The sequence below is a fragment of the Aulonocara sp. 'chitande type north' Nkhata Bay genome, linkage group LG9 (genome assembly GCF_057382095.1).
Source record: "Aulonocara sp. 'chitande type north' Nkhata Bay isolate Kocher_YH1m ecotype deep benthic linkage group LG9, A_spYH_male_GT1.1, whole genome shotgun sequence".
NCBI lineage: Eukaryota > Metazoa > Chordata > Actinopteri > Cichliformes > Cichlidae > Aulonocara > Aulonocara sp. 'chitande type north' Nkhata Bay.
The window spans coordinates 11,473,523-11,486,739 of NC_141352.1; the positions used below are offsets into that span (position 1 = coordinate 11,473,523).

Genomic DNA, 13,217 nt, shown 5'->3' on the forward strand with positions numbered 1-13,217 from the left:
TTGGCTGCTACGTCAAAGCACATTGTGCGCTGTCTGTCCTGCGTGCTGCACAACAACATTCAATATTTAGTGTTTACTGCTGTTTACACTTAGCTAGATTAATGTGATGCTAGAATAATGTGTTGTGTTTAGTATGTTGCTTTGGTTTTTTTTGCTTGTTTTCTATTCTTTTTCTCTCAGCAGGTGATCCAGGAGATTTTTTTCCCCTTTCTCACTGTCCCTCTCCCCTTCTATTTTTCTTTTCCTTCCTCTTTCTTTCTCCCTTTCCTATCCCTCACTCATGTCTGTCCCGTCTGTAACAACTGAAAATAAAATAAAATAAATAATAAAAACAAAAGTCGATCAAATGGACCAATACGGCAATGCCATGATGACCCATTTGGCAAAATAAATCCATTGGGTATCCTTGTAGGTCTTCAGACAACAATTCTGACGACTAAAGAACCAAATGGGACAGGAAAAAAAAAAAAAAGAAATTCCCTGACAGATAGCAATGCTCAAAAAGGCATATAGTTCAGTTCAATTCAATTTTATTTATATAGCGCCAAATCACAACAAAGGTCGCCTCAAGGTGCTTCAACAATCATATGACCCCCTATGAGCAGCACTTTGGCAACAGCGGGAAGGAAAAACTCCCTTTTAACAGGAAGAAACTTCCGGCAGAACCAGGCTCAGGGAGGGGCGGGGCCATCTGCTGTGACCGGTTGGGGTGAGAGAAGGAAGACAGGATAAAGACATGCTGTGGAAGAGAGACAGAGGTTAATAGCAGATATGATTCAATGCAAAGAGGTCTGTTAACACATAGTGAGTGAGAAAGATGACTGAGGAAGAAATACTCAATGCATCATGGGAAACCCCCGGCAGCCTACGTCTATTGCAGCATAACTAAGGGAGGATTCAGGGTCACCTGGTCCAGCCCTAACCATATGCTTTAGCAAAAAGGAAAGTTTTAAGCCTAATCTTAAAAGTAGAGATAGTGTCTGTCTCCCGAATCCAAACTGGAAGCTGGTTCCACAGAAGAGGGGCCTGAAAACTGAAGGCTCTGCCTCCCATTCTACTTTTAAATACTCTAGGAACAACAAGTAGGCCTGCAAAACGAGAGCGAAGTGCTCTAATAGGGTGATATGGTACTACAAGGTCATTAAGATAAGATGGGGCCTGATTATTTGAGACCTTGTATGTGAGGAGCAGGATTTTGAATTCAATTCTGGATTTAACAGGAAGCTAATGAAGGGAAGCCAAAACAGGAGAAATATGCTCTCTCTTTCTAGTCCCTGTCAGGACTCTTGCTGCAGCGTTTTGGATTAGCTGAAGGCTTTTCAGCGAGTTTTTTGGACATCCTGATAATAATGAATTACAGTCGTCCAGCCTGGAAGTAATAAATGCATGAACTAGTTTTTCAGCGTCACTCTGAGACAGGATATTTCTAACTTTAGAGATGTTGCGCAAATGGAAGAAAGCAGTCTTACATATTTGTTTAATAAGTGTGTTGAAAGACATATCCTGGTCAAAAATGACTCCAAGGTTCCTCACAGCGTTACTGGAGGCCAAGGTAATGCCATCCAGAGTAAGAATCTGGTTAGATACCATATTTCTAAGATTTTCAGGGCGGAGTACAATAAGCTCAGTTTTATCTGAATTAAGAAGCAGAAAGTTAGCGGCCATCCAGGTCTTTATGTCTTTAAGACATTCCTGCAGTTTAACTAATTGGTGTGTGTTATCTGGCTTCATGGACAGATAGAGCTGGGTGTCATCTGCATAGCAGTGAAAATGTATGCTATGTCTTCTAATGATACTGCCTAAGGGAAGCATGTATAATGTAAACAGAATTGGTCCTAGCACTGAACCCTGTGGAACTCCATAATTGACCTCAGTGTGTGAAGAGGACTCTCCATTTACATGCACAAACTGGAGTCTATTAGATAGATATGATAGAAACCACTGCAGTGCAGTACCTGTAATACCTACAGCATGTTCTAATCGCTCTAATAGGATATTATGGTCAATAGTATCGAATGCTGCACTGAGGTCTAGCAGGACAAGCACAGAGATGAGTCCACTGTCAGAGGCCATAAGAAGATCATTTGTAGCCTTCACTAAAGCTGTTGAAACCTGACTGAAACTCTTAAAATAAGCCATTCCTCTGCAGATGATCTGTTAGCTGTTTGACAACTACTCTTTCAAAGATTTTTGATATGAAAGGAAGGTTGGAGATTGGCCTATAATTAGCTAAGACTGCTGGATCTACAGATGGCTTTTTGAGTAAAGGTTTAACTACAGCCACCTTGAAGGCCTGTGGTACATAGAGGATTATTAGAGATAGTTTGATCATGTTGAGGCTGTCATTTTTAGCATCTACATCAGGGGTCAGCAACCCTAGGCACGCGTGCCACAGTTTGCACGTGAAGGGTTAAGTGTTGGCACAACCAATGCTGGACTGGCCATCGGGCATTTCCTCGGTGGCCCGGTAACTTTTTTTCCCCTCTGTACACAAATATTAAAATAAACAATAAAAACAATAGACATTATATACAATGTAAAAGATCAAATGTAAATAATGTAAAAAAAATAAAATAAAATATGTAGATCAACAAAAGGCTTGTTTGAACAGAAAAGATTTTAACTGTTTTTTAAAAGAATCCACAGAGTCAAGCAAACGTAATTGATGTGGTAAACTGTTCTACAGGCTTGGTGCAACTGACTGAAAGGCTGTCCCCTTTTGTCTTCAGTCGTGTACGGGGAACAACTAACAGACTCTGAGTCTGTGAGCGGAGATGACAAGCAGCAGTGTATTTTATAAGAAGCTTGGATAAATAATCTGGGGCCTGGCCATTTAGTGCTCTGTATGTTAAAACAAGAATTTTAAAGCAAATTCTAAACTGTATTGGGAGCCAATGTAAAGAATATAAGATGGGAGTGATGTGAACACGCTTGGTAGAGCGAGTTAGTTGTCTGGCTGCTTCGTTTTGTATTGCCTGGAGGCGACAGAGAGATGATTTATCCAAGCTAGTAAACAGGGAATTACAGTAATCTAAGTGTGATGACACAAATGCATGAATGAGTTTTTCCAGTTCAGCTGAGGAAACCACATGTCGCAGTTTAGAGATGTTTCTTAAATGATAGAAACAGGAACGAGAAAAATATTTTACATGAGAGTCAAGGCCCAAAGAAGAGTCGAATATTACTCCAAGACTGTGAATATTTTACTTGACAGACTGTGTATAAAAGGCCCCAAAGTTCATATAATAGTTTTACTGGTGTTTATAAGTTTATATAAGTTCATGTAATGTTCCATCTTCTGTCAGTTTGGGCCAGCCCACCTTCTAGTGACATCATCCGGTTAGTAAGGTGGGCAGTTTAATGGCGGCTGAGCAGTGTTGGTCCGGAGGGGGTGCACTGATTCCTGGGGCATGTTAGGTGTGCGTAAATGACAAGTAAGTAGTGACCTGTGTCGTATTTTGCCTTTGTTGTGTCAGTACTGTAGTATGTTACCATTTAGGAGCTAATGTAGTCCATAGTTGGAGCGGTAGGCCACGCATGCAACGCGTGAGTTCACCCTCATTTCATATGCTAACTTATGTTGTTAGCTTGGCCCCGGTTTAGCTTGTTGACGCATGTACGGTCGCTCGTATGTCCATAATGTCATTCCTGTGTTATCAGACCTTCTCTATATGTTGTATGTGATGCTTGTGATTGTTTACTTTGAAGTAGCGGAGTTTGTAGCGAACAATTAGGTACGTGGATTAATAAAATAGCAAACGTAGTATAACCGGAAGTATGGCGTCCCGCTTGCCCTTCACAATAAGAGCATTATAGCGGAATATAATGGGGGACGCTTTTATTTTGTATAACTACCGGAAGTAGTTCACATGTACTGACGGTTGCTTAACCTCGCACTAATGCTATTTAGTTGCATAGTGTGAGCAGTTTGAAGTGTATTATATTTTTCTGATCTTTATATTTGATTATGTTAACTATGTTGTATTATGTTTATATTTGAGTATTTGACTTTTCCATTCTCTTTATTTATTGTTATTTCCCTTGTTTATTTCCTTTGTAGGAAACCACACACACACACACCCAGACACACACTTATGTACACCCGCTGTGTTACAGCCCCAGAAATTAAGCGGTGACAATAAAGTGCCTCAAACGGAACCTTAAGCTCTCTCCTTCTTTCGTGCTCTGGGCAATTTGGCCTTAAGTGGTGTTCTGGCCGACACACCGGGGTGACCGTAGTGCTCAAAGACTGAATCAGTGCCACAGCCGTGCCTATCTTTGATATCTCCACTACAGACTGTGCAGTGAGAATTCAGTCAAAGCATTTAACTGAGATGTGAAAAAACTAAGCTGAACTCTACATCTTGTTGTGGTCTCCTGTGGCTTTAGGTGCTGACATGCCTTCCATCTGTTCTCCTGCATTTTCATTTACAACCGTAAAATATCTCCACATGGTGCTCCTCTCTCTCTCTCTCTCTCCCTCTCTCTCTGCACCCCAAATGCGTCTTCCAAGCGCATCTGAGTCACGTGACCGCACAGTAACAAATCCCAGCAGGGCAAAAAGAAGGGGGCGGAGCAAAGTGAGTCTGCCGCATAAGAAGCGGTGTTTTCACAGACAGAGCTGCTTTTTCATCCAAAGGGAGTAAAGTTCTAAATTTAGAGGAGAGGGACGAACTAAAGCATCGATCATAAACCACTACCACCGTTTGGATCGATATCTGCATCGATCTGCCCACCCTTGTCTCCTGGATCGTAGCCGAGATCAGCGTGAACCACGTGGGTCTCTGCTCCCTGATCTGTTTCCTGTGTTTGGAAAGAGTTGCAGCTTCATCGCGGAGTTTCTCTCGGTTTGTGGGCTCATCTAAAGGTAAGCACCGAGCTAACTTTACTGTGAGTTCAGTTCATGTTGAGTTTAGCTCCTGAATGAGGTCTTCTGCTGCTCTCCTCGGTGTCTGTTCACAGTTTATTGTGAACACGTTGAGAGAAGAGTGAGAGAGTGTTTGGAGAAAAACACCAACTAATCATTAGCTCAGCATGCTGGGAGAAGTTGGAGCAGAAAAGTCTTTTCATTGTCCCTGCAGCTGTTTTTCTGCCTGCACCAAACCTCTACAGCCTCATTTCTATTTGAAGTGATAACAGGAAATGGCGGCGCGGCAGTAGCACGCAGCGGCCACTCCGGAGCCAAAACTGGTGCTGCATTGTTTATTGTTTACGTTTTTGTGTGTAGCGTGCTTATTTTGCACTATGTATGGATAACGTCGCAACTGGTGTCGGTGTTCGTGCATACAACAGCCAGACACTTTTCAACCTAAATAACCTAGTTGACGACATCCAGGAGGGGCTGCGGGAAACGCTGCGTGAACTCGGCTTGCTCCGCGAACCAGGCCTCGAAGCCTCGGCGTTGCCTGATGCCGGCGGACGGAGGTGGAGACATCGGAAGCGTTGCGCGAGGAAGCGGAAGCGCGGCAAGTGGGCGGGAGTCTGTGCTAGGCTAAAAACAAACCCTAGCCGGCCGGCTCTACCGTCCATCATCTTATCCAACGTCTGCTCCCTGGATAACAAACTGGATTACATCCGACTCCAGCAGGCCACACAGCGTGAGATTAGAGACTGCTGTGTCTTTGTTTTCACGGAAACATGGCTCAGCGAAAGAGTACCGGACGCCGCTATTCAGCTAAACGGGCTGGCCTCGTTTCGCGCCGACAGAAATGCAGCTCTGTGCGGTAAGACTCGCGGTGGCGGCTTGTGTGTTTACATCAACGAGAAATGGTGCAAGAACTCTGTGCTAGTCTCTAGTTATTGCTCATCGCTGGTGGAGTTTGTGACTGTTAGATGCAGACCTTTTTACTTACCACGGGAATTCACCACTGTTTTCATTATCGGAGTGTACATTCCACCTAGCGCTAATGCTAAGGAAGCGCTATGGGAATTGTATACAAAGATCAGTGAACTGCAAAATACACACCCGGATGGACTGTTTATTGTTGCTGGGGACTTCAACCATGCAAATCTCAAGTCAGTGCTTCCTAGATTCCATCAGTATGTGGACTTTGCAACGAGGGGAGAAAACACGCTGGATCTTGTTTACACAAACATCCCCGGCGCATATCGGGCAGAGCCCCGCCCCCACCTCGGCTACTCAGACCACATCTCTGTTATGCTAATTCCAGCATACAGACCACTCGTCAGGCGATCAAAACCGGTTCTGAAGCAGGTGAAAACCTGGCCAGCAGGAGCCATCTCTGCTCTTCAGGAATGTTTTGAGAGCACTGACTGGAACATGTTTAGAGAGGCTGCAACTTACGGCGACTTCACTGACTTGGAGGAGTACACATCATCAGTGTCCAGCTATATCAGCAAGTGCACCGATGACGTCACTGTCTCCAAGATCATCATCTCACGACCCAACCAGAAACCGTGGATTACTGCGGAAGTGCGTGCACTTCTAAGGACCCGAGACTCTGCCTTCAAAGAGGGAGATAAGGTGGCGCTTAGAAGAGCGAGGGCTGAACTTTCTCGGGCCATCAGAGAGGCGAAGCGCGCACACGCCCAGAGAATCCACAACCACTTTAAGGACAGCGGCGACACACGACGCATGTGGCAGGGCTTACAAGCCATCGCTAACTACAGGACGACACCACCTGCCTGTGACAGTGACGGCTCCCTCCCAGATGTGCTTAACAACTTCTATGCTCGGTTCGACAGGCAGAACGACGTGGCGGCGAGGAAGACCACCCCTCCTCCGAACGACCAGGTCCTGTGTCTCACTACAGCTGAGGTGAGGAAAACTCTACGCAGAGTCAATCCACGTAAAGCTGCTGGACCAGACAACATCCCAGGCAGAGTGCTCAGAATGTGCTGATCAGCTGGCAAATGTTCTCACCGACATCTTCAACATCTCTCTGAGCAGTGCCGTTGTCCCCACGTGCTTCAAGGCCACCACCATCGTCCCCGTGCCCAAGAAGTCTTCTGTGTCCTGTCTCAATGACTACCGCCCTATCGCACTTACACCCACCATCATGAAGTGCTTCGAACGGCTCGTCATGAGACACATCAAGACCCTGCTGCCCCCCTCACTGGACCCAATGCAATTTGCATACCGCCATAACCGCTCAACGGACGACGCCATCTCCACTGCACTCCATCTTGCCCTGACACACTTGGACAAGAAGGACTCACACGTCCGAATGCTGTACATAGATTTCAGCTCAGCATTTAACACGATCATCCCCCAACAACTGATCGGAAAGCTGAGCCTGAGCCACTAGCATCCCCAGGCTTCTACCTTTCTACCTATAAAACCCGAGAGCAGTCAAATGGTGGAAGTGGAAGCTAAATTGGCTAGTCATTCATATGTATATTAGGTCGTTACCTAGGAATTCTGGAGGGAGGGGAGTGGGGGTGAGTGATTGAGGGGGTGGGGGAGTGGAGTGTTTCAGTTTGCCATCTTAGGGAGAAATCAACACATGTCCTTTGTATGTCCTTTGTTGCTGACATTTATTGATAAAAACAGTACAAAAAACCAACCATTTGTACACATATTTACAAATGGCCTGCTGAGTGGTGCATGGAGCATGTTCATTGGTTCATGGACCTCCCTGAACTAATGGCATTTATTGCAATTGTCATCTTGCGGGGGGTTTACAGGGTTCCATCGGTAAATGACTGCTGGTCAGCAAACCTGGGAAACCCACAGATAATTGGAACTATGGCACGAAACCGCTTCCAAGACATCATGCAACACTCCACTCCCCCACCCCCTCAATCACTCACCCCCACTCCCCTCCCTCCAGAATTCCTAGGTAACGACCTAATATACATATGAATGACTCCAGCATTTGACTGACTGCTCTCCGGCTTTTAAAGGTAGAAACGCAAAATGATGACTCCGCAGGGGTCTAAGGTAGAAAACCAAAATGACTGCTCTCCGGGGGTCTAAGTGTTAGGCCTGAACACCTCCCTCTGCAACTGGATCCTGGACTTTCTGACCGGAAGGCCTCAGTCAGTACGGATCGGGAACTGCACCTCCAGCACCACCACACTGAGCACTGGGGCCCCACAAGGCTGTGTGCTCAGTCCTCTGCTGTTCACACTGCTGACTCATGACTGTGTAGCAACACACAGTTCAAATCACATCATTAAATTCGCTGATGACACGACCGTGGTGGGTCTCATTAGCAAGAACGACGAGTCAGCGTACAGAGAGGAAGTGCAGAGACTAACGGACTGGTGTAAGGACAACAACCTGTCTCTGAATGTTGACAAGACAAAAGAGATGGTTGTTGACTTTAGGAGGACACGAGGCGACCACTCACCGCTGAGCATCAACGGCTCCTCTGTGGAGATCGTTGACAGCACCAAATTCCTGGGTGTACACCTGGAGAAGGACCTCGGCTGGTCCCTCAACACCAGCTCCCTGCACAAGAAAGCCCAACAGCGTCTCTTCTTTCTGAGAAGACTGAGAAAGGCCCGGCTTCCACCACCGATCCTGACCACCTTCTATAGAGGAACTATTGAGAGCATCCTGAGCGGCTGCATCACTGTCTGGTTTGGGAGCTGTGCCATATCAGACCGCAAGACCCTACAGCGGATAGTGGGAACAGCAGAGAAGATCATCAGGGTCTCTCTACCCTCTATTGAGGACATCTACACCACATGCTGCATTCGCAAAGCCACCAGCATTGTGGCTGATCGGACACACCCCTCTCACACACTCTTTACACTCCTGCCATCTGGAAAAAGGTACCGAAGCATTCGGGCACGCACATCCAGACTGTGCAACAGCTTTTTTCCACAAGCCATCCGTCTCCTCAGCAAAAAGGGACTGACTGATAAACACGCGCACACACACACATACACTAACATTATCACTCAGCTTAACTCAAATACCTCAAAACATTGAGACTGGACTGACTAACCAACACAAAGCGCAAACACACTGACCTACACCACCAAACCATCGCACACACCAACCTGTAAATGCTCTTTTGCACAATATTATTACTAGATATATTATATATTATTATTATTATTTTTTGCACTAACTTGTCTTGTAGCACCTTGGTTCCTGGAGGAACGTTGTTTCGCCTCACTGTGTATTTTTAAACTGTATATGGTTGAAGTGACAATAAAGTTGAACTTGGAACTTGGAGAGCGATCTGCTGCAGTATCAGGATCACAATAAACTTTATTGTCCAGCTGCTCTGGATGAACACATGACAGGAAGTGGTTTTCTTTTTTTTAATTAGCAAAAGAAAAACAACTAATCATTGGCTCAGCACGCTGGGAGAAGTTGAGCATTTGCTGGCAGAAAGTTGGAGTAGAAAAGTCTTTTCACTGATAGCTCATTGATCAATGGTCATGAGTACCTTTCACGAAGAGTTTGGGGAATGGCTGCAATCACATGGTCATGAGAATTTGCATATTAATGGTCAAGGAACTGACCTCCCAGCCCATTGTTCCTTCAGTGGTGCTAGTTTCAGTCATTATGTAGGTGGAGCTGGGGGCCTGAAGGAGTTGAAAGTGTGGGGTGGGGGAGTAACAGGTCTGTCCCTGTTTGTGGAAACCACAGGAGGAGCTGTTCAGGCTGTTGCTGGGTGTGAATTGTTGATGGAGTCTTTAAACTTGTAGTTGCTGTTTTCCAGACTGAAGCAGAGTCGTTAGCTGAAAACTGGTTTTAGAGGTTCATTCAGGACACCTTCTCAGGCTCTTACAGCCTTACCTGTATCATAACAAAGTGTATAAACCCCAATCCACCTTTAACATGGTCCTTCTCCCAAACCTTCAAATAGGACTTTCTGGCCCTGTCATAGTAAAGGGCTGCTTAGAATATTAGAGCCAATGTCACAAAGTTCCTCCTGAAGTATAAGTGAGTGAGAGAGTTTCCTCACTTTGCAGCACAACACGTCTCACAAGATTTCTACAAGCAATCAGAGTGAAATTTGTACTTTGTGTTGTCAGATGAACATATGAGACACTTTGACTCTTCAGTGCAGTGTGGAGCCTAACAAAGATCTGTTTTGTGTCCCAGCTGATCAGCAGGAGGAGAAGAGTCTGACGGAGCAGCAGAGGAACATTTTCAGCCATCTGGACTCAGCTGAGTCACTACAGAGGAAACAATGAGCTCAACACAGGTGTGTGTGTGTGTGTGTGTGTGTGTGTGTGTGTGTGTGTGTGTGTGTCCAAATGTGCTATAGATAATCTCTATAGCACACTCGGACCACCCATAAAGGGTTAATGGAGGGAGTTCAGTTTGTTCCACGACTGCATTTCACTCACTGCCTCTGTTTGTTTCTCTGTCACTGCAGGACCAACGTGGACCAAGAAGTCAGCGCTCTCAGGAGGCCGACAAACCTCACAGAAGAAAGGGAGAGAGAAAATACAGTTGTGACGAGTGTGGGAAGGATTTTACCGTTAAAGCTTCCCTAAAAATGCATCAGGTCATCCACACTGGAGAGAGACCGTTCAGCTGTGGAGACTGTGGAAAGTCGTTTACTGGGTCTCGAAGCTTAAAAAGACACCAACTCATCCACACTGGAGAGAGACCGTTCAGCTGTGATGAGTGCGGAAAGTCTTTTACCAAGTCTGGAAACTTAAAAAACCACCAACTCATCCACACTGGAGAGAGACCGTTCAGCTGTGGAGACTGTGGAAAGTCTTTTACCGAGTCTGGAACCTTAAAAAACCACCAACTCATCCACACTGGAGAGAGACCGTTCAGCTGTGGAGACTGTGGAAAGTCTTTTACCGAGTCTGGAACCTTTAAAAAACACCAACTCATCCACACTGGAGAGAGACCGTTCAGCTGTGATGAGTGCGGGAAGTCTTTTACCCAGTCCGGAAGCTTAAAAAACCACCAACTCATCCACACTGGAAAGAGACCGTTCAGCTGTGGAGACTGTGGAAAGTCTTTTACCGAGTCTGGAAACTTAAAAAAACACCTACTCATCCACACTGGAGAGAGACCGTTCAGCTGTGATGAGTGCGGAAAGTCTTTTACCCAGTCTGGAAGCTTAAAAAACCACCAACTCATCCACACTGGAGAGAGACCGTTCAGCTGTGGAGACTGTGGAAAGTCTTTTACCCAGTCTGGAAACTTTAAAAAACACCAACTCATCCACACTGGAGAGAGACCGTTCAGCTGTGGAGACTGTGGAAAGTCGTTTACTCAGCCTAGAAGCTTAAAATCACATCAACTCATCCACAGTGGAGTTAAAGCGTACAGCTGTGATCAGTGTGGCAGAGCTTTTACTCAGAGTAGCAGCTTACAGAGTCATCTAGTTACCCACTCTGGGATTAAAGCATACAGCTGTGACGTTTGTGGAAAAACCTTCAGCCTGAAACAGAACCGAAATACACACCTACGCATTCACACCAGACATGATGTGTACAGCTGTGATCAGTGTGGTAAACTATGTTTAACAGGCACACAGTTACAACGCCACATGTTTACCCACTCTGAGGAGAGACCTTATAAATGTGACTTGTGTGACAAGACTTTTAAATCTCCATATGACCTGAAAGCACACCAAAAGATCCACACAAGAAAGACTCTACAAGTGCAGTTACTGTGAGGTATGTATCTATATTTTTATCTTGTCAACCCAACTGTTTGAAACAACTTGTATTAGCATGTTAGCAATTTTACTGCATGGAAAAACACCTCTGAGTGATTATTCAGACTCTAATCACAGGTTTTTAGTGATAGTGTTTGAGAATTGTATTATTGTTATTGTAGCATTAAACTAGTATTAATTTAATGGTTTTACTCTTATCGTTTTTATAGCAATTTAAATTGAGCCGAGTGTGATAATGTAAACAGTAAAATGTAATTGGACTTTGGCAGAGATGCTCTTTATTTCAGGCAACGTTCAGGGTGAAAATGTTGAAGGACTGACTTACACTGTGTTTGTGTCTTTGTTTAGAAGCAGAGCGACACAGATGGATCCAGTTCTCAACCCTGTCATCGCTGTGGGAAAGACTTTTTTGCGACCTTTGCGGAAAAACTTTCAGTCATCAAAAGACCCTAAAAATACATCAACGTAGACACACTGGAGACAAACTGAACTACTGTAAAGAATGTGGGAGAGGCTTCACCACTTCAACGGACTTCAAACAATATGAATGAAAATGTGCCTCGTTACATTTTAAGCTTTCTAAACTGTTCTACTGTAGTGTTCATGTTGAGTGGTTAGCTTTGTTCCAGCAGTTGAATCAAAAATCTGTTTCCTGTTATGTTTTTAATGAATGCATCGATCCATGTTTTCTGCAGTTTTTTTTTTTCAGCTTGTTTGTGATATGAGATCCTGCAACAGTTAAACCAAAATTTTACATGTTAAATAAAGAAATGGTTTACTGACAAAGAGTTTGAGCCGTGATGTCATTTCCTGTATATCAGAGCAACACCTGAAGTTACCAATGTTTAAAGTCATAGTCAAATTATGTGTCAGCATGACCTTGTGAAAACTGCTTGGCGCTGCTTCACTATGTTATCTGCTAACTGTTAGGGCGTAGAAGGACGAAACTCCCAGGATGACCAGTGCCAGGACCTTCCTGATGCAGAGAGTTGTGTGTGGGGGGGGGGATAAAGGAGAAGCTGAGGCATCCCAAAGTTAAAGCTGGCATAACTGAAACTTAATGTTTGATGTGTGTTGTGGTTCTCTTGCGCGCAGTAATTAATAGCTTGAACACAGCAGAGCTTGATATAAAGACCTGGGTGACAACTAGCTTTCTGCCGCTGATTATACGTGGCCCTAAAATACCTAGAAATGTGGTATCTAACCAGATACTTGCTCTGGATTGCATTACCTTGGCCTCCAGTAACACCTTGGAGTAATATTTGACCAGGACATTAAACAAATATTTAGGGCTGTGTGATCGGCCGAGTTGGAAAAAGCAGGAGTCACAAGAATTATTAGAAAAACAGGGTTTTCATTCATTTAACCCAAAAATTATATTTACAAAAGTAATTAATGTTGAGCTCATAAAAAAGGTCAAAGAAACAAAACTGAACTCGGGCAAAGAACTGCAAACTTAACAAACCAAATGACTGCACAAAGAAATATAACTGACCTAAACATGAACTGACACAGAAGGGTATATATAAAGTCTGATCAGACCACTATGACACACGAGGAGTAACTAAACAAACCACAATTGTAAACAACAAACATGGCAGTACAGTCTGGTTTGTCTTTATCCTGTTTTCCTTCTCTCAC

At 44.6% G+C, this 13,217-nt stretch overlaps 1 protein-coding gene across 5 annotated transcripts; it reads left to right on the forward strand.

The window, feature by feature from the left end:
* The first annotated feature begins 3,301 nt into the window (after positions 1-3,301).
* On the forward strand, positions 3,302-12,362 carry LOC147321701 (uncharacterized). 5 transcript variants are annotated; one of them, XM_086305813.1, is made up of 4 exons: positions 3,306-3,434; positions 10,031-10,133; positions 10,308-11,574; positions 11,925-12,362. In XM_086305813.1, exons 2-3 carry the CDS (start codon positions 10,119-10,121, stop codon positions 11,571-11,573), a joined length of 1,281 nt encoding a protein of 426 aa, XP_086161939.1. In that variant the 5' UTR covers positions 3,306-3,434; positions 10,031-10,118; the 3' UTR covers position 11,574; positions 11,925-12,362. The 5 variants fall into 5 exon arrangements, with proteins under 5 accessions (XP_086161937.1, XP_086161939.1, XP_086161940.1 ...); XM_086305814.1 differs by having other exon boundaries at positions 3,325-4,867; positions 11,928-12,362; XM_086305812.1 differs by having other exon boundaries at positions 3,327-4,867.
* The last annotated feature ends 855 nt before the right edge of the window (positions 12,363-13,217 follow it).